This window comes from Hippoglossus stenolepis, chromosome 13, assembly GCF_022539355.2.
Source record: "Hippoglossus stenolepis isolate QCI-W04-F060 chromosome 13, HSTE1.2, whole genome shotgun sequence".
In the NCBI taxonomy this organism is placed as follows: Eukaryota; Metazoa; Chordata; class Actinopteri; order Pleuronectiformes; family Pleuronectidae; genus Hippoglossus; species Hippoglossus stenolepis.
The window spans coordinates 16231868-16253467 of record NC_061495.1 but is presented as its reverse complement, the minus strand read 5'-3'; the positions used below and the strand labels follow the sequence as shown (position 1 = coordinate 16253467).

Genomic DNA, 21600 nt, shown 5'->3' with positions numbered 1-21600 from the left:
CTACAGCGCCATCTAGTGGCCAGTCATTCACAACGTAAAATAAACCATAACAAGGTGTTAGTTAGTTTGTTTGTTTTGGTTTTACCTTACAGGGATAGTTCACCGAAAAATGAAAATCCACCCATCATCTCCTCACCACTGCGCCTATGGAGGGGAGGGTGAAGTGTTTCAGTCCACAAAACACTTTTGGGGTTTCAGGGGTAAACAGCGTTGCAGATAAATCCAATACAATTGAAGTAAATAGTGACAGATTCTTCAAACGTAAAAAAAGAAAACAGAAAAATAAATAAAATGCCTCCATGCTGCTCCTGTGGTGTCATCCAAGTGTCCATAAGCATTTACAACATGTTTTTAGCCTTAATGTCCGCTGTTGTCCTCCTCCTAGTGACTGCTGCTAATGGACCAATAGTCGTATTATATTTTTACTGCATAAAAACACTGCAGGGCCATGTTATTATGAAAAATCTTTTATTTCATCAGGGCACACAACCGGAATGGGAACGTATTTACATATAAATATAATAAAACAGCTCTTATCATTAACACTTCACATCTACTGAACTGGTCCTTTTACATTCGTTACACATTTTGCAAACATATCACCAGCTGGTCAAACTCTGTATAAGTTAATAAATGGTTATAGTAGAGTTGTAAATGTTAATCAGCACTTAATAAACTGATTTCAATCCTTTTTCAGAAGATTAATGAGCAAGTCCGACGTCTCTGGAAAGAATTAGAGTATATCAATTTGGACATACCAGTCATTTCAGGTATTACTGGACCACGTATCCTGGTTAATAGAGGGAAAAACACTCCCTGGATAAAACGATAAGTCAGACTTTCCTGCCGAGCTGAAACATTTTGTCAATTCATAAATTACTCTGTTCACAAAAAATGAATCTTTTTAGCAATACACTTTCTTTACAGGGCAGTTTGACTTGTCACAGCTACAATCAAGGTCATAAATGATGGATGGTGCTGCTTACTCTACTGTTCATCTCTATAAATTTACAGCTATTAATTAATCAGTGTGCTTTGGTTTCTAATTTAAATTTGTTTAGCTTTGCACACACGAAAGGATTCACTGAACAACTTGCAAATTAATTGTTCATAAAATAATTGTTAACTGCAGCTTTATGTTTTCATGCATTTCAAAATAATATGAAACATAAAACGAATGTGTGAAAAATTCTAATTGCATATTTATTTACATTTTTCTCATAGGTCAGGTTAACCATTAAAACTGTGACTTGACAGATAGTAAGTATGTTGTTGCTCAGGTATAGATACGTCTGTGGTTGGATGTGTGCTTCTTTTAAAACATCAGCATCTCTTCTTATTTATTGCAGTTAATTAATAATTCAGTGGATATGGACAAAGTGAATGTGCCTGGTCTTTTCATACGAAGAGGAAGAAACCTTCTGACTGTAGACGATTAAAAAACTGATTTCAAGTTACTTCTGAAGCTACCTCACAATCATTGTCTTCACACAAAGAAGAAAGTGTACTTAAATAAGAGAACTAGAGGTGAAGTATAAAACTCGGGTTACATTCACAGTAAAGTACTTGTTTTCAAGCCTGAGCTGGGTTCAGACTCGGGGGCGCGGTTGCTTGAAAACTGGGTCAGATATCAAGATGAGTGCAGGTCACTCAGTGTCTATTTACACAGACTCAGGAGTTCTGTAAAGGTGCTGACTGTCAGACAGACGTTCCCTCCGTTCTTTGCACTTCTGCTGCCCTCTGCTGGGTGGAGGGGGACTGTGCTGTTTTACCAGGTGAGACTGGCGATGAAGCCTCTGGTTTTGCTGTTCTATCACTGAGCACCTCCTCCACCTCCTCCGCCTCCTCCGCTCTCTGCTGCACAGAGGAGAGGTACTGGTCCAGCAGGCTGCAGTCTGCGCTGTCCACACCAGCGAAGCCGCTAGGAACGGGACTCAGTGCTCGCACCGTCTTCAGGGAGTCTTCTGTGCCGCTGCTCAGGAAGCTGTCCTCCTGCGTGGCCTGCTGATTGCTCGTCGACTGGAAGCCAGAGTCCGGGAAGGAGACGTCTGTGCTGGGCGGCTTCGTTGTGCTGGAGGCAACTGGGGTCGCGGCCTTACACAGTCCAGGAGATGAGGTCTGATTCAGGGTGGCAGCCTGAGCGATGTCAGCCAGCTGCTGCTCCACAGACGTCTTCCACTGCTGCATAGACTGGAGCTGCATGTTAAACACAAGAAAGGTTTAAAACGAATTAGGCTGGAAATCACACAAGTTCAGAGAGTGTTCCTGGAGATGATGCTGCAGAAGAGCTGCATTATACAACGTAAATAATGAATGAGGTGAAGTGAAGTGAACAAGGACATTTTAAAATAGCCATCTTCAAGCACCGACCTCTTTCCACAGAAACTTCACAGCCTCCTCCTGAACAAGCCTTTGTAGTCTCTCTTCCTCATACTGCTTCTGCGCACTGCAAACACATAAGTTTTACCTTTTAGTTCAATAAAGTCAATATGTATATATCAGAAGCCACAGTTATGCCATAAATGAAACAGACAAATAAAAAAAGACTGAATACTGTTACAGAAACAGTTTATTATTGCTGACGCTCAGTCAGTTACCTGTCCAGCTTCTCAGACAGGAACAGGATGTGCTCTTGCATCCTGCTCAGGCGGATTTCGCTGCGCACCTCTCGGGCCATATGGTGACAATGTCGAGTGTAATGTCCCCTCCACCAGGACTGTATTCTCACTGCCGCCCTCTCTGCTCCCATCGAACTGGATTGGCTGGCACACATACCAGCATCTTCCTGCTTGGGGGCTTCTTTCATCTCCACTTTAACACAATCAGAGGATGTTTCCAGGTCATTTTGTGCTACGCTAATTCTGATCTCCGGTGAGAGAACTGTTGCAGCTTCACCAGAAATAACCTCTTCTTCACGAGTCTTCCTCTCTTGCGTATCCACCGGAAGCGAATCATTTTTCTCGTTTGTGTTGTGCTTTTTGGGCTGAGCTGGACGCTTCAGGGCCAAGGAATCAGGTTCGAATGTCTCTGTCTCGTCCTCGCTGTCGGACTGGATCGTTTGTGACTCCACGTCAGACATGAAGGGGAGATAAGTGGAGTCTGAGGAAAGCATGCTGCCATTGAGTTTATCCTCATCTGTGTGAACATCCTCCAAAGACAAGTGCTCCTCTCTGAGCTTTGCGCAGCGAACTGTTGGCAGTGACGGGTGGGAAGAATCACCGCTCACCCAAGTGTTGACCTGCACAACTGGCTCTGGAAGTTAAACACAAACGGCATTAAATATACTCATAAAAACAATTAGTTTCCTGGAGACGAGCATAGTATTAAGTCAAAACTCTCCCACCTGACTCTGAGACTGATGGAGCAACATCTGGTCCAGCTGCAGTGTTTTTCTTCACCTCTCTGGCTCCCTCCTGTGGTGTGGCAACTAGAGGACTGTGCATCTCCACATCAAGATGAGTTGGACGAGGAGGACTGTGACCGCTGCACTGCGTCTCCTCCAACAGCTGCCTTTGGTGAAACCTGAAAGGAAAAAAAACATGGCAGCACAACAAAAGGTCGTTGGAGTAAATATTTTTCCTTCATCAGAAATGCAGTGCTAAAAGCCTGATCAGATTGACAGTATACCTCTGCTTATTGAGGATCTTCTCCAGCTTGGCGTCTTCTGCCGTCTCCAAGGCTGGTGATGAGGTCAGAGGGCAAACAGTGGTGAGGTACTGAACGAGCTGCACGTGCTGACCCGGTCGATACAAGCGTCCTTTTCCTTGACTGTACAGCCACTCCGCTTTAAGACTGTAATTGTGACAATTACACACGAGACATAAGACAAATCAAACATGTGGATACTCTCTGTTACTCCACAATGTAGCAGCACAGACGTGTACACACCCTTCTTTTTGTGACACCACGTAGCCATCCAGGACCTTTAGGTTCAGGCACCAACTCATGATATAAGGCCGATAGTCAAACCCTGGCAATGACGGGGTCGCCATAACACAAGGGTTGCTCATTATAGACAGCTGCTCCAGTTCATGCAGCGGTGACAGGTATGACACCTACGGAGCAATCAGAAATAAAAGAAAATGACATAAATGTGTGAATGAATACAAGCCATTTATATATATATATATATATTTTAAAAGGGAGATCACTGTTGCTGTATCGAGTCGGAGAAAAAGACAATTACCTCATTGAGATCTCTTATCTCGTTTTCTGCCAGGGAGAGAATGGATAAATGGGCAGGCAGGTGGGCAGGAACAGTGCGAAGTGCTGTGATGCTATTTCCATGGAGTAAAAGTGTCTGAAAGAATATTAATCAGTACAGAAATCTGATTTAATAATAGTTCTTTGTTTTATTTAAGCTTGATTTTGACCTAGATGGCTGCAGCACCCACCTTTAATGCCACCAGTTTCGTGATATCACCGATGGTTGATATGTTATTGTCAGACAGATCCAGGTGTTGCAGGGAAACACAGTTGGTGAGTTGTTCAATGACCTGTGTAAAAAAAAAAGAAATGTGTACAGTCGGTTTAACATATCAACAAATGGGCTGCGACTAATCGGTGCAATTACATATTTTTAGATAAATGATGATTTGTGAGTTAATGTGTGAGAATCTCTCTTTAACTCACCTTAATATGGTTTCCCGACAGGTTGAGCCACTGGAGGTGAGGCAGATCTCTTAGCCCCTCGATATACCCAATACTGTTGTTGGGAAGATTGAGGACTCTCAGCTCTGTCACCCGAGACACACCCATCATTCTCACCAGACGGTTTCCTGCCACCGACAGCTGAAGAGGAAAAGACCGGGAATTACCACAGGACGTCCAATCAGTAAACTAGACAGTATTCACATAAAGAAACCTGTATGACTATGCTATAATTCTGTTAAACAAAGAGTAACAACAGCCATCATTTCAAAGTGGTCACTACCTGCTGAAGGCCTGGGCTCCGCTCCAGATAGTCCAGTTTCATGATGTGGTTCCCGTCCAGGACGAGAGTGTGTGTGTCGTCAGAGCAGGTGAAACTGGGATCCAGCTTCTGCATCCCCTGGGCAGACAGATCCACCACGGGCCCTTGTGAGAGAAGAGAGGGTGGAGATTACACAGACTGGAAAGCCACAACAACAACTGTGAGTGGATCGTCACCATGACTACATAACACACTAAATCGTAAAGCTAGCTACGCACATACACATTATACAGAGGGGTACTGCACTGGTTTTAAATACAAACGTCAGTTGACTGGCATCTTCTCAAAGTGCTTCTCGGATTATACACGAGTTTGTGAAGCTTGACTCGAGAACGATTCACCGATTCAAGAATGCGAACAGCAAAATAACTTTAAGATTTTAAAGTTCAACGCTCAAGTTCAAAACTGCAGAGTCCTCACATCACTCCAGTGCTCAGATCTGTCCACTGGCTCCATGTCTGTCAAAGAATTTTCCTTGAAATCCTGCTGTTGGTTTATTAAGCCCTACATGGTTTAGGGCCATAACACATTACTGATCTGCTGCTACGTTATGAACCAACTAGACCTGTGAAGTCTGCTTTCTGTCCTCTGAGTAAAAACCAAACATGGAGAAGCAGCGTTCAGTTTTTAAGCTGCACACATGAGGAACAAGCTCCCAGAGAACTGGGTGCTTGATTGAATTTAAGGGGGCTGTTGGGCCTTGGCGAAGGTATGCGCTCCACTGAGGGCCATACTTGTTTCTCTTTTTCTTACAATGCACTTCTTTCACTCTTTAATTTCTTCATTTATTTCTTCATTTTCTCGATGCAACTCTTTTTAAAAAGCTCTTTCACATTGTCATATGTTGCTTTCACAGTTGCTCATGAAGCCTGTTTATATCGTATGTGCAGTATTTTGAATTGACGTGTTGTTACAATGTGCTATACAAACAAACTGGCCTCATCTTTAAGAGCAGTATAGAGAAAACCCTGCTGCACTATAGACAGCGCTAGTTTTGGGTAATCACGTGTAGGGTTGCAAAGGGGCTGAAAATTTCCGGTAAATTTCCGGAAACTTTCCATGGGAAGTTAAGCTCGGGAATTTTGAAAAAAAATTTTTACCGCAAATTAAACGCTGAGCAATAAAAAAATAATTCAAAACTCTATTTTAAAGATGTATGTAATGCAGCACACGCTGCACGTTGAATTTCAACCCTGCACTGTGCATTTCTCCATCACATGCGCAGTGCATTCTTCCATCACATGCACAGATAATTCCCAGCATCCTGCACACTACAGCAGGGCTATTGAGGCCACACTACTGCATTAGCCCAAGGACTAGTCAGGTAAGTTTTGATGATATTACTGGGGAAAATATATAAGCATGCTGATTGAGGATTGTTCATCTGTTCATCTAACCTATTTCTATTCATTTATCCATCAATTGTAAAATATTTTGAAAGACGATTCCAATTGTTTAGCTAACTATTTATATCTCTGGTTTGCATTAGTGTTTTATACAAGCTTTTTTATCATCTTATTCTACAGAACAATGCCACGTGCACTATCTCATGTGTGGAGACATTTCACCCCAGCCAATGTAGAAGGAAAGGCTGTGTACATTTGCAAATACTGTGCAAAGACCTGTTAAGAATGCCACAAAGATGCAGAAGCATATAGTCAAGTGCCCAAAGTTTCCTCAGGGCTCAAATCATCTTATGACAAAACAAAATGTTTATATTTATGTCTGTATATGACAAGGTAAATACAGTTAGTATAAATTACCCACAAAATTTCCAGTTTATTCCCGTTAATTCCCGTATATTCCTGTATATTCCCATGGAAAGTTTCCAACTTTGAATATTCCCGGACTTTTGCAACCCTAATCACGTGTAAATCATAGTAACATAAGACAACATCTGAGTCGTTTCAACCGGTTTAACGGAACTGTTGAAACATACCCTAGTGCTATTGTTCTGCAGGACATATGATATCTGAGGACTATCAAGGACAGGGAGAAAGTCACTGTACTGCCAGGTATACACATCGCTGCGATCTGTACATCCGCAGAACACACAGGCAAGTGCATAAGTTTCATCATCGCGACAAGTCTGACACATGATGTTTTGATGTGGATCCTCTGGAACAGGCTAACGGCTTCACGGCGGTTATTCACGCTAGAGCTAACGTTAGCTAGCTACACAAACACATCGGCTCCCTGAAAACAAACGCGACATAATCCAGTTCGTCTGACCACAACAAACCAACGAGGCTCTTACCAGCATTGGTATCAAACTTTAAATCTGCTACACCCATCCTGTCGTCCCGGTGTTCCAGGTTAACTGGGGATCATGGCTTCTTCTTCGGCTTATACCTCTTCTTTTTTTTTTTTTTTTAATGGCGGGTGGCACCTAACGTTAAAGGCGCGTTACCGCCACCTACTATGCTGGAGTGTTAGTCTGCGGAAATACATAAATAAATAAAATATACATAAATAAATAAAATATACATAAATAAATACAAATTTAAATAAATTAAAACAACTTAAATCCTCTCCATTAAACCAGCTTCTTTTAAAAAATCACTTCAGGTTTAACTCCCCCCCCCCCACACACTTCCTCAGCTCCTTCTGCAGCTTTCCCCTCTCTCTCTGTGTTATATTTGGAGCAGTGACAGATGGCAGGTTCCACAGTTTGTTCCCCTAAACCACATTCACACTGTCCTGATGGCTGCTTCCCTATTAAGTGCGTTGTTTTGTTTAGTCCTGTGTGTCCCGTTCTTAGCCTTGATATAACTGTTTGTTCTCTAGTGTTTTTCCCTGTTGTTTTCATTCCTCCCACTTTTTGCTTTATTTGATACAGATGCCGTTCTTTTCCTCCCTCATCCCATTGTTTTTGCCAGTCAGTCATGATGCTACTCCTAATTACTGCTTTAGCTTCGGCCTTACTGAACGTATGTACCTCCATAATTATTTCCTGTTTTATTGATTGTTTGGCGAGTGAGTCGGCCATTTCATTACCCTTAATGCCGCTGTGAGCTGGGATCCACATGAATCTGACTTCAGTTTGTGTGTGATGTAGTCTGTATAGTGTTTCATATATTTCCTACAGAATATCTACTCTGCAGTGGGATGCCATTGACTGTAGTGATACCAATGCTGATAGTTAGTACTGTAACCTTTTTTATCTTGTTTTGCTCTGTCCATATATTCTTCTTCTTCTTTCCCCTTACTGACATATTTTCCTTGATAAATGTAGTGCACCCTCCTCCTATCCCCTCTACCCTATCACACCTAACCGCTGTATAACTGAGGATTCTATAGTCCAGATTTGGTTTCAACCATGGTTCTTGCACACAAACAACGTCGGGGACTGGATAACTGATTTTAAGTTCCTTTCCATTTGCTACCAAACTCCTTGCATTCCATTGTAATATTAAAACCAAGTGTTATCCAACCCATGCTGCCTCTTGGCTTGCCTGTGCACTGAGATCCTTTCTCACTTCCTCCCAAGTTAGTTTGTTAATGTTCAGATGATTTGCAGCTGCTTTTACTACTATTTGTATTCTTTCCGTTTGTGATTCAGTTTCTATTGTAGCTTTTATAACTCCTGCTGTAAAAGTGACTAGTTTCTTTAAATCAACCCACACTTTGCCCTCTTTTGGTTATTCTTATATGTTGTTCTTCATTTGTGTATCTCTCCTCTGGTTCACCATCTTGACAGCATCTGCATATGTGATTTTGTTTTGTACCCTGACCTGTTGAATCTCTATCTCCCTCTTCATTACTTCACATCCTCCATATGCTACACTATGGTTTCCTCCAGCAGTTATAACATTTTGGTGGCATCCCTTTCCCACACTGTTCATACTCATGATTCTAACCACATCAAGCACACCTTCTTTTCCTTTACATGTCATAGCAGTATGACCAAAACCCTGACAGTTAAAGCATCTTATTGGTTTTGCTATATACCCCCTCACTGTGTATGTCATGTATCCCAGCACTAATACTCTTTGGAAGAGTCTTTTTCTCAAATTCCAGCAATATGCTTTCACTGTCTCTCTTCACCGCTTCTCTGAAGGCCTGTAATCTCTGTGCATCCTTCAATTTCCCACGTTTCAGATTTGCTCTTATTTCATCTAGGGACCTGAACTGGTATTCCCCAAACCACTCCCTTATTCCACCTGCTTCCCTTCTCAACTCGCTTGCACTTGCCACTTTATGCTTTCCCACCTCCTTCATCCTACATGCTCTTCCTCTCTTTTCTTCATTCTTGCAAATGATCGTCAGCTTTCCATCTCTCAAGACTTTGGCCATTCTAATTTCACCTACTTGTTTTTTTGTTATATTGTGGTCAGTCACGAGTTAATATGTCCGTATCAACATCACGTTTAGACAACGATATAAATCACATGGGTAAAGAAATAAATATAGTATAAAAAGCTTCAACGGACATGGTGAAGCAGTATTAGCTTCTGGATTGATGACGATCTCATTACACCACGAGCCGTTGAGATCATCGGTGCGCTTCGCCTGAATGACGCAGTTTTGACTCTGCCAGCTGTATAACACCTGAAGTTGTTTAAGGAAACGCCCATGTTACCTGGTGATAGTCCGAACACAGAATAAACGCTGCAGACTTAATACCAGGCTTCACAAACTGATGCGCCTCTTCATAGGAGACACAGGGAGTTATGAAGAATACACACGCGTGGCCAGCTCCACGCAAAGTGCTTTCGTTTGACGCTGGTGATCGTTACAATGCACACACACCAAACACGTGTCACATGAAAACATCCCCTCACATCAACGAGGTGGAAGCTCGTGCGGTGTTTTTGTGAGTAAAGTTGGTGAACGTGGTTTTATTGGATGTGTTAAGCTTCGTGTGTCCTCCTGTCGCTGCTGGTTAAAGTCAGCAGACGTGAGTCTGCAACCGACCGACAACATCTGGAATAAAGACAACAAATCACTAGTTGCCAGGATCCCCAGTTAAACCGGAACACCGGACAAACACCCGCCGCCGCAGAGCAGCGCGAGAAACATGAAGTGTCTGACACTTGTCAAAACGGCTAATCCGAGAGGCTCCTGGGAAATGTGGTCCACAGCGACTGTCGGTCTCATTGCATAGTGGCGTCTTATTGGTGCGGAAAAACTACAACTCCCCTCGATTCCTGAAAACCGCCAGCCCGCTTGTAATCATTGTAAAATAAGCTTGTTAATAACGTTAACAACAATAACACACATATTGTTATTTGTTTTAATTTCCTTCAATCTGCTCGGTCCATTAATTTATTAACGTGTTTTAAAGTAAGAAATTAACGCTTGGCCGGTTGCTGCTACACTTGGTAGGTAGTGACGTCAATGTAATGAAAAGCTAAAGTAGTAATGTGATTTAAATATTTATTATAACAATATTGTATGTGTGTAAACAACGCTGAAAATATTAACAAAATACCACGTAACAAAAATGTTCAGTGTTTATTTTTGTATTAAAGTAAATTTTTAACCCTCTCAATTCCGTTTCCGTATCCGCTAGCTTTCTTTCCGGTTTTGTGCCCTCTCGTCGCCATCATGAAGTGAGTGAAGGGAAAACTATCAAATGCCATCTTCACCCTTTAATAAACATTCTAACGATGCTACACAGATCAATGTTTCACCCGTATTCTCCTCTTTAAGTGATGGCTTGTATTTGTCGTTTTCAGGGTCGAGTTGTGCAGTTTCAGTGGGTATAAGATATACCCCGGCCATGGCCGCCGATACGCCAGGATAGACGGAAAGGTAACCACCGGTTTATCCCCACTCTGTCCGCAGATCTAATGAGAACCACATTGAATCCTTGTTGTGATCTTCTCTGTAAACTAACGTGTATAACTTTAGCTCCGGAGAGGCCTAGGTGTATTGAATTATATGTACTATGCTAACGTTAGCTGCTAGCCTCACTATGTCACTAGCTACCAATCAAGGTAACACTGACTGCTCAGGTTTTCAGTGGCTTTGCTTTTTAACAGTTCTAGAAATGGCTCATGTGAACAAAATCAAATGTCACGATACGTTTTAGTTTTTCAGTTTGGTATCGAACATGTGACCAAACTCAACAGTTCCCTTTTGAACAGTGTGTTGGCTAATGTGCTCCATTATAATTGTGTATTTCTTTGAGGATAAACCCAATTTTAAACGTTGACTGTAGTTTCCCACCACTGAATGTCAATGACTTTGTTCATAATCACTTCCTATTTGTGTATTGTTTACTTTGTAATATTTTATGGTGTAGGTTTATTGTGATATTGGCATTTGACCTGTACTTGCACTATCATGATCAACTGGCCACACTGGTCTATTACATTTATGACAATGGTTGAACACATTGAAAGCTCTATTAACACGCTATCACAGTAGATGGTACATGTAGTATGTGTTTCCACTCACACAGTTTGGCTGCAGGTGACCGGTGTGCACGGTGTTGGTCTGTGTTATGTGTTACTGTCGGATTGCGTTTTGCAGTCTTGGCAGCAGTGCTCACTCCACACCTACAGCCATAGAAAAACTAGAGATCATAGTACTGGTCCTTGACGTCTGTATTGACTTCTCACCATTGATCAGCCTCCAAATTCTCTGACATGCTACAATACTTATCACATGTAACTGTAATATGTAAAGTTTGATTTCTGTACCGCCAGCTGCAGTTAAAAAACAGCATTTCAAGTGTTACTGCAGTGAATCATTTATTTTATAAAGTATGCGGAAAGTTCATTCTGACTAATAATTCTAATTTAACAACATGGTTCCTGTTTATTGACTAGACAAGGATGGTAATTTTGCTGCAATTTCAATTTCTCTTTTATAGTGTCCCTGACAATCCAGTGAAATTAAGAGTATTGTGTAAACATAACACTCGGCACACTGTTTCTTAAACTGTTAAATGTTTGCAGTGATTTGTAAGACATTCGGGACTAAATAATCCAGATGATCATTAAGTGTGTGGAGTCTCAAATCACTGAACTGTTGAGGTGACTGTGAGTGATCTTAGGACATTGTGTATCCTTCTTAAGTTATTAATGCTGAGGTCATTGTCTTCATCTAGGTGTTCCAGTTCTTGAACGGCAAGTGTGAGGCTGCTTTCCTGTCCAAAAGGAACCCCCGACAGATCAACTGGACTGTGCTGTACAGACGCAAGCACAAGAAGGGACAGTCTGTAAGTAGCTGCCTGCGTGTGGATAAAGTGTTTTTGTAGATTTTTGGCGCTTTTTTGCCTTTTATTTGATAGAGCTAGTGGTGAAAGGGGGACGGCATCGAACCCGGGCCGCTGCAGAGGCGTAGAGCCTCGTTATGGTCTAATTTAGGTTTTAGCCTACATTGTTAGTGTCTGACAATAATGTAGCAGCCAGTATCCGCTTTAGAAGTAGCATTTGTTGGTCGAGCAATATATTAGCTTTAGGTGCGGATATTTGGTTTAATGTGATATTGGCATTTGACCTGTACTTGCACCATCATGATCAACTGGCCACACTGGTCTATTACACTTATGACAATGGTTGAACACATTGGAAGCTCTATTAACACGCTATCACAGTAGATGGTACATGTAGTATGTGTTTCCACTCACACAGTTTGGCTGCAGGTGACCGGTGTGCACGGTGTTGGTCTGTGTTATGTGTTACTGTCGGATTGCGTTTTGCAGTCTTGGCAGCAGTGCTCACTCCACACCTACAGCCATAGACAAACTAGAGATCATAGTACTGGTCCTTGACGTCTGTATTGACTTCTCACCATTGATCAGCCTCCAAATTCTCTGACATGCTACAATACTTATCACATGTAACTGTAATATGTACAATCTGATTTCTGTACAGCCAGCTGCAGTTAAAAAACAGCATTTCAAGTGTTACTGCAGTGCATCATTTATTTTATAAAGTATGCGGAAAGTTCATTCCGACTAATAATTCTAATTTAATAACATGGTTCCTGTTTATTGACATGTCATAGTAACAGCAAAGTCAGTATGTAAGATTATTGATCATGTGGAGGGTGAGGTATCGCTAAACTCAAATTGACTTTTTTTCTGATGGTTTGGGACCATTTCTCTCCCGTTAGAGAAATTTCATCCAGGTTGTAATTGGGTTTGACATGTTGCCATGTGCATCTCTGAAATAACTGAGATTGTGATATTGGGCCACAAATAAACATGGGTCTGTGTGTGTATTTTAACAGGAAGAGGTGAGCAAGAAGCGCACCCGCCGTGCAGTCAAGTTCCAGAGGGCCATCACTGGTGCCTCCCTGGCTGAGATCATGGCCAAGAGGAACCAGAAGCCTGAGGTCCGTAAGGCTCAGAGGGAACAGGCCATCAGGTAAGACACAACACAAACTTTACATTATTGTCTGATTTTAGCGTTTCTTTCCCCCACTTAAAATCAGACTCCTTTATCTCTCTTACCTTGCAAAACTCCAAAGGCCCAGGAGTATAGGACTATATGTAGTCTGTCACCCTCATTACTAATGAAGTGGGACATTTTGTAGAAAACCTTTCCGACACCTCTGCATGTTATCATCTTACCTAGCCTATTCAATGTGGGGGTGACCCATCACATCTATTTACAGTAAACATGACTGAGTTAGTGGAACATCAGAGTTGACTCTTTGAGCTCAAATCTACAGCATAACATTGTACTGAACTTCAGTAATTGTTTCCTTTGTGTTCTCAAGTTGGAATCAGTGTAAATATTCAGTACAGTGGCACCAAGGAAACTAGAAGGTTTAAATCCATGTGGTTTGACTTGTGGAATAAACTATACAGGGAAACACTATTTACTGTACATTTCTATATCTGTATGTCCTCTATACATATATTTAGCTATATTGGTGAGTGTGTATGAGATCATTAAGGGAAATATGGAAAATGTATGAGCAAGACTGCTTATATCCTATAGACCTTCGGTTATTTGCTCAATTGAATCCCCCCCCAATAATTTACTGTCACAGTATAACATGACCTAGATGACAATAGGATTTAATTTCACCTACTTGTTTGCTGAAGTTGTTCATTATTCTCACAGAGCTGCCAAGGAGGCCAAGAAGGTGAAGCAGGCAGCCAGGAAGCCCGCTGCCCCAAGTGCAAAGGTAAGATCTCCCGATGTGTTGGTTCTTCCATCTGAGCTCGGCAACATGGTTTTCAAATGACTGGAAGTGTAGTTTATTTGTTTGCCTCTTAATGTGCATGAAACATATCAACTGCCTGCTCGTCTATAATAATGCATAATTAAGCAACTTAATGTTTTGGAAATGTATGATGTACTAAATGCATTTCTCCTTCTCCAGTCCACCACCAAGGCTGCACAGAAGCCCAAGGTCGCAAAGACCATGAAGATCAGCGCACCCCGTGTCGGCGGAAAGCGCTAAGCTCATCATTTATGGTTGTGAATAAAATTTTGTGGTTAACCATCATTTGTGTGCTTTTTTTATTTGAAGACAAGATGGTGAAACTGAGAGCCTTGTGTCACAAATATCTGTGACCCTGCTGTACAAGCTGAGGAACACTGCACCAGTGACGTGCTAAGGTCACAGACAGGATTTTGGATTGGCATCAGTGTTCAGTGTCCAAACAAATCCACTCTGAGGTGGATGTGGGGGGTTTTGGTTCTTTATAAACTACACTCAGAAAACTACACTGGTGTTGAGGATGGTAGATCCTGAGATGTTACTGTAATGCAGAGTTTGAGCAAAAGGGGGCGATGTTAAGCTCGTCTCAAGGTCTTGAAAAGCTATAATCTCAAAGACACCTTGAAATTAGGTCTTAACAGTTAGTCTGTAATATAAAATATTTCTTCGACGGTAACATTATTTCCACGTTTTTTAAAAACACTACTGCAAGTAGAGAGGATGCTTTGACCATTAGTGGGCATGTCTATTTTAGCAAAAACCTATCCATTTATCTAGCTACACATCACAATTTAAAGTTATATATATGGTTATATATAAAAGCTTGAAACACTCACAAAACTTGATAGAACATTGTCAATAAATGAATGCACTGAATTGTAGGCCTCTTATAACCAGCTGATTCAAGGTCATTAACTATGACACAGGTATTACAGAGTCTATATTGGTAAATACTACAGAGGCTCTGCCCCAGGTGAGGCTTTAAAGAGACGTATTGTTTATATTGGAAACAGTGGCTCACATGTCCTGCAGCCAGAGACACAAATAGATGTCCAAAGCCTCCGGCATTAACTGCTCACTATTTCCCCCATCACACGTTAACTCATCTTCCATTGTTTCAGAGCTGATTTCATCGACCAATATACATCATATACAGTCACTTTGTATAACTATAAAATGTCCATAACTTAAATCAACTGTAGGTGTTAAATATGATTTATTAGAGAGCCACAATGATCAACCTTCAAAGTGCCATTTTTCTCACAGCAGATCAAGAAATACTTATAAGTGACAACACCAATTATTGCTCAAATCAAGTGGGGATATTCAGTGTAACGACAGTGGAAACATGTCAAAGAAAAAAAATTCTAATATATTTTCTAAGAACGAAGAGGCATCAAGAGTGAGGGTTTTAAAATCAAAGAGCCAGAGTTAGCGTGTCAGTAACAGTTTTTACTGGTTCACTCTGTCGTAACAATCAATAAAAAGCTGCACAGGTTAAATATGTGGCATTGGTGTCAATATCAGAAAATAACCATCTTTCTATACACTTTGGACTACAAGAGAAAACACAAATCAAGTGATTCATAAATTAGGATTTGCTCTCACGCAGATTAAAAGACCTTAAAGCCGTTAAGATGGGAGGAAATGTTACATGGTAATGAAATACTGATTAAAGTATCACTGAGGTACAGATGCAGACTAAACCAAATTCTAAATAAGTGGTAGAAAAAACTAACCTGATGGCGTCCTTAATTTTCATTTGGAAACATTCCTTCTACCACGTTAAACACAAATCCAAGAGTTAAGTTATATTTTTGGGGAAACTATTGCATGAGGTACTGATTTGCTACACCTGAAAAACAATGATGGAAAAAGCAAAACTTCCAAATTAGTGCATTATATATAAAGCATGAACTTAATGTACAATCATTCAACTTGTTGAACAGGTTGTACTTGTGCGCTGATGACTGCTATTCTTGAGTGTGTTGACTACAGTTGACAAAATGTATCATGTCTTTTTTCTTATGTGTTTTTTTTTTTTTTTTTAAACCCTGAGGAAATTAGAAACTTAAGGAAAAGTGCACAATTCCAACAGGGACGACAGGCTTGATGTGGTAGAATCGTGGTTATGGCATGGATACAATGAAGAAGACATGAGATGATGGTGATGATGAGGAGGAGGGGGGGCAGGTCGGTGCCTGGTCTCAAGTCTCCCTTTCAGTCCTCTGCAGGTGGAGCACCGGCAACAGAAAACACTCAGGATTCAGCAGCTAATTTAGCCTCTGCCTTCTTATCCTGCTCGAACCTGTTTGAGAAACAAATATGTACCTTAAGGTCAAACTTTTCATAAAATGTATCTTTATTCGCCACCGGCTCCTTAAACAGAAAGCAAAACATGCAAGCTGTAATGTTCCCTGTGTGTTTGTAATTTCCACCAAACCAGGGTGGAAAGGGCCCATTAAAGTTTGGTGTGGTTCTGAACAAAGGGGCGGATCCAGGAATTTTATTTCCCTTTCTTAAATTTAAGAGATAATATGTGATTTGGACATTTTCACTACTTTCCCAGGGAATCATTCATGGATCCTAATGAGCGTATTTAGGGGACTGATATCTATGAGTGTGTGAAATGTGGTGCATTGAATTTAAGGAGACGGTTGTGCTTTGGAGGACGTATGAGCTCTAATGTCACAAACGTGTCAATACAGTACACCCTCGATCCGGAAGGGTTCAACAAGCTAATTATCGAGGGTTGGATCTTTGGTATCAAGGTTCTATTGTCATGTCTCCGACTGTGAACATTGTTTAGTTTCTTCTGGCTTTCAGAATCGTACTCCCCTTGTTTGAGCCCATTTCTCTGGTGGAGATCCGTTAAATGTGGACACTGGAAAATGAAGCCCTCGTGTAAACTACTGTATGTTACACATTTACAACTCTTACTGTATCAGCCGCAGTGCACTTACACATTAACCTGCTGCGATGATTTCATATCAGCAATGAGTGAGGAATACATATTGAACAGAAAGCTACTGTTCACTCATCTTAGATTCCTAAGTATTACTGACAGATGAAAACAAACCTCCAGATCCTCCAGAGCTGGGAGGCTCCTGCGCTGCCGACGAAGAAGTTGACAGCAAACAGGTTCCAGTTCTTGGGGATGATGACCAGTGAGTATCTGGACCAGATGAGCCCTGGTGGAGAAGGACAGAAGGTAGAAGTGAAGGTTATGCACACTAATGCTCAACCAGCGGTCGCTCATGAGAACAGAGTCTATGTTTTGGCAAAGAAGTCGGGAGATAAGATTTGTTTAAAGATACATATTGCAAAAGCAGACGCATCAGGGGACCTTTAGCACAGAGGAGGCAAAATCATAGACTGACGATTATGAAATATTAATGAAGAATCCAAGTTTCAAAAATACACACAGAGCACTAAACCATATTTTCAATACTTCATACATGGATGTCTTCAGCAATATTTTTTTATATGATTTCCTATCTTACATGTAAATACAATTTATGTTTCCCCAAATTGTTGGAGTTTAGGTGGGAGGTAGGTAATTGGAACATGCAACATTTTGGGATGCCAGTTTCATTTTCCTCGATCACACGATGTTTCAGACGATAATTTTGTGACAAATCCAGTTTCAAATCTGTTCTCACCTGTGGCCGTCAGCACTGCAGACTGGGAGGTACTGAGTTTGTCTGGTGGTCGAGTCATATCAGCCAAACCAGCTCCGACCAGACCCTGTAGAAAAGACACCGCATTGTCTTTACTCCATTAAATCTGGTTCTGAGGATATTTCTACTGTAGCTACAGTATAACAACCCATTTTAAACTGATTAGACTGTTCCCAACCTTAGTGTTGTGGCTCCCAAACGGGTTGTGACATATTTCAAAACACATGGAAGCATTTCTAAAATACAAAGTTGTGTTTATTAGGTCTTACTAATTGTTTATTGGATAATTTTGTATCTACAGGTAACTAAAACAGTTAAAATAACACAGATTGCATCACTGACTTAAGTGGCTGCTACAAACAGATGCAGCTTATGACAAGTAGACAAATCTTTATACTAAAGGGTCAAAATCCAAAATGGTTGGGAACCGTTGCTCTAACAGGTGTAATTAAAGTTACCGAGTGAAAGATGCAATTACCCATTTAAACACTGGGGCCCAGAAGAAAACTGTTCTAGGACCTGGAATCAAAAACAAAAGAAATTGGAAATGTGAATTTCATAATCATTTTGAAACAATGAACGTAACATTATGTAGTTTAATTATACGGTTTTCTCAGTAGACAAGGTTTACATGGACAGCAATATTCTGATATTACCCAGATTAAGACAATAATCAAAATAGGTCCCTGCCATGTCAACAGCATTTTCTGAATTAATTTTGTGTTTTAAATCGCTTTTATAAAGTCCTGTCGAGTTTTCACAGCATTTCTCGACATAAGAAACATGGGGTTCAAGAGTAAACAAGATGGAAAAACAACAAAAAGTTTATCACATTTAAAATGAAAAGACTCACTGATGAAGGTTAGATTTCAAAAATCCTGGCAGGACCATTGTGGATGTAATGTTGACATGAGTCATAATCAGACAATGCTCTGTGACATGTACATGGAAATTTGAATTGAATATTCTATTAGCAACTGTCTTGTTCAGAATAAGGTCAATAGTCCGATTATTGGTGTCGTCCTATAAGAACCTTCTTCCAAGAACTTCTCAAAGAGGAAAATCAAATGTAAAGTAAACAGATTGATAACAGTCTGCACTCCTCCTTCATTGGTGCAGCGGGACTTAGAACAAAACAGTGACAAATAAGAGAGACAATAACACAACTTCTCTCAAAGTCAGGTCTTAATTACACAATCTGTTAAGGTCATTTAAGGACAAAATGTTCCAAAGCAATAACATGGACTATCACACCATCAGGCTGATAAGGAAACACCGAACAGCAATACAAACACACACAGCCATTGGAAAGTATGTCACCACTTGAAGTGACATGACAATGAGTGTCACTGAGGTTTTACTCCTTAAATTAAGGTAGTTAACTTCCTGCCAGGCTTCTCTAATGGGTGGAAGGATTAGACATAACCCCCGACAGCGAGGCCTGAGTATCTATCTAACAGACACTCTGACACCTTTTGCACAGGAAGCAAAACCAGCTTTTAGCCACATTCCTGACCAATGCTGAACGTGGAGGAGGACGTCTGCCGGCAAATCATCACTGAGGGAGTTGGCTTTCTGTCCCCGCCCCCTTGTACCTGTTAAGAAAGTCCTTGCTGTACCCTTGCACAGACCAAACAAACCAAACTGACCCCAATGGCGCCTGCGACTCCTTAATCTCAGCCCCCTCTAAATATCAGTGTCACAGAGATCATATGTGTGTGTAAACAAATGCTCAGTCTATTAGGTACGCCTCAGTGAAAACAATAGTCTGATTCATCCTCAGTCTTTTGTTTAAACTCCTTTAGACATGTTTTGTTTAGTCTTCTGTCGTCTGTGGTGCGTTTACCTGGGAGGTGTTCCTGATGGATTTTAGATTTAGAAATGGGACGACCAAATAAACCTTTCTGAAGGAGGGATTTGTCCCAACTGGAGTGGCTAATAAACTTTAAAATACCTCACACAAATTTGTGAATGCTACAATTTCAGACTCCAACAATTAGTTGATTTCAAGATCTGCAGCTTTTCTCTTAGCTTTGAATAAACTATTTAAAAATAAACACATTTGGACTTTCGATCGAAGCAAGGAACTTAGCAGGACGTCTGAACTTGTTTGGATTTCTTCCTTGACTTTCATTGACTGAAGTGTTGAGCTGTTGTTTGTCATCCAGGCAGATTAGTGTCTCCCAGTCACGTTATTAACAGTGACTTCCATGCAGCTCAGGTATCCGGTGCAGGCACTTCTCCCCTCCGGGATGAGGGGAAAGTCGGGTTAGTGCATCCGCATCACCTCGAAGCACAGCCGGGCAGAGCCCCACACCCGTCACCCACAATCACAAACACACAGCACAGCCTGCTCATCGCGAAGCCGCGGAGGGGATCTGCATTACCTGCCGGGTGGTTGTACAGGGGTCTCAGTTTGGCGGGCAGCATGTGCTCGACCCGGTCCATGATCCGGTGGTAGGAGGCTCTCAGCGCAGCCATGATCGTGGATGCTCACACGGACAGATGAGAATACTGAACCTAACTTGAAGCTAACTCAGGCGGGCTAGCTTGCTACGCTTCTTTCCTTTAGCAGCCACTAGGTTAATAAACTCCACTTGTCTTGTCCCATTCGTAGGGTGTCGACGAATAGATAAACGAGCGGTGGGCGGGTGAGAGCGAAGCGCTGGATGCTGCCGTCCTACTGTCGACCTTCGCCCGGTGTCTCTCTCACCATGCTAGTGATGCTAACCGTCAGTAGCTGCTTCCTCTGACCGACACCGAGGTGACTTTCTGTGCGCTGCAACCTACCGCGCGAGAGGCGGGGCTCTCAGTTTCGTCTGTTCTCATTGGCCGGCCAGCTCAGAACCTCAATATGATTGGTTCAGACTGCGGTGCTACTTTTTGTACCCGGTATATCCCAAGTGGGTGGGTACTAATAATCCTCTTCGATAAAAAAAATGATTTAAATAATAACTGTGCTTTTTGTTAAAAGATGACACACTTGAATGGAATATTTAAATATTTTGTTGTCAATATTTTGTTGCTATTTTTTGGATTTGAATGAATTTCTTCTACAAACAAATATAGTGTTGGTGTTGATTTTATCACCTCTGTAAAATCCCACACATTTAAATAGAATATACACACACAGTTAAATATTACAAAACATCTCAAATCCAACCAACCGCACACATACACACACACAAGCATGATATTCCACATTTAATAGTTTGTATTTTCCTTTCTTATATTTGCGCTTGTATGATTTTGATTGTACCCTCCATGTAAGTGCTTAATGCTTAAATCTAAAATATTTATCATATTTTGAGATTTTTGTATTACTTTACTATAATAACTTATTTAGATTTTCCTTCCGGTCAGGCGAGGCCCCCCCAAATCTTTGTTTAGACGAATTATTGATTTACCTTTACTCTGAGTCTACAACAGAATATTTTCAGAAGAGCTCTATAAATAAACGTACAAAAGGGATCATGGGCTCCAAACAGGCAGATTCACTTGGTGCTGTTTGTTTTTATCTTTGCAAATTTGTTATAATTGGTGTAAAATGTTCACCTCTAAAGTTAAATATTATGGTAAGTCCTGCTAGTGGCCTTATTTTATAGAGGGCCCCCTCTGACAAAACCTAACAAACACCCTGATAGAATACATCCTGCTTTATTACCTCCAAATAAGGAGGTTATGTTTTTGCCCCTGTGTCTGAGGATGTGGAGGGGCAGGGGAGGAAGAGGCACGTCTCGGAATGGTTGACAATGTGCTGGTTCAGGGATTTAGGTTCTCCATAGAAGTGGCATTATGAGCAATGTTTAACCCATA

At 41.2% G+C, this 21600-nt stretch overlaps 3 protein-coding genes and 2 non-coding genes across 5 annotated transcripts; 3 read left to right on the top strand and 2 right to left on the bottom strand.

Moving 5' to 3' along the window:
• Window positions 1-451: 451 nt before the first annotated feature.
• Window positions 452-7354, bottom strand: cep97 (centrosomal protein 97). Its single transcript, XM_035175461.2, has 11 exons — window positions 7230-7354; window positions 4934-5076; window positions 4633-4791; window positions 4395-4496; window positions 4187-4300; window positions 3889-4055; window positions 3628-3792; window positions 3344-3522; window positions 2598-3252; window positions 2371-2446; window positions 452-2196 (listed from the first exon to the last, which is right to left on the bottom strand). The coding sequence occupies exons 1-11, from the start codon at window positions 7264-7266 to the stop codon at window positions 1699-1701; spliced, it is 2295 nt and encodes a 764-aa protein (XP_035031352.1). The 5' UTR covers window positions 7267-7354; the 3' UTR covers window positions 452-1698.
• A 3113-nt stretch (window positions 7355-10467) lies between these two features.
• Window positions 10468-14389, top strand: rpl24 (ribosomal protein L24). The gene is made up of 6 exons (XM_035174449.1): window positions 10468-10527; window positions 10654-10729; window positions 12033-12143; window positions 13160-13296; window positions 14002-14065; window positions 14264-14389. Exons 1-6 carry the CDS (start codon window positions 10523-10525, stop codon window positions 14342-14344), a joined length of 474 nt encoding a protein of 157 aa, XP_035030340.1. The 5' UTR covers window positions 10468-10522; the 3' UTR covers window positions 14345-14389.
• LOC118120586 lies at window positions 11392-11572 on the top strand. Its single transcript, XR_004698228.1, has one exon. It is a non-coding gene; the product is annotated as a small nucleolar RNA SNORA23 (small nucleolar RNA).
• Window positions 12569-12749, top strand: LOC118120587. Its single transcript, XR_004698229.1, has one exon. It is a non-coding gene; the product is annotated as a small nucleolar RNA SNORA23 (small nucleolar RNA).
• A 912-nt stretch (window positions 14390-15301) lies between the features above and the next one.
• Window positions 15302-20559, bottom strand: mpc2b (mitochondrial pyruvate carrier 2b). Its single transcript, XM_035174450.2, has 5 exons — window positions 20172-20559; window positions 18263-18303; window positions 17767-17851; window positions 17184-17295; window positions 15302-16412 (listed from the first exon to the last, which is right to left on the bottom strand). The coding sequence occupies exons 1-5, from the start codon at window positions 20263-20265 to the stop codon at window positions 16364-16366; spliced, it is 381 nt and encodes a 126-aa protein (XP_035030341.1). The 5' UTR covers window positions 20266-20559; the 3' UTR covers window positions 15302-16363.
• Window positions 20560-21600: the final 1041 nt, after the last annotated feature.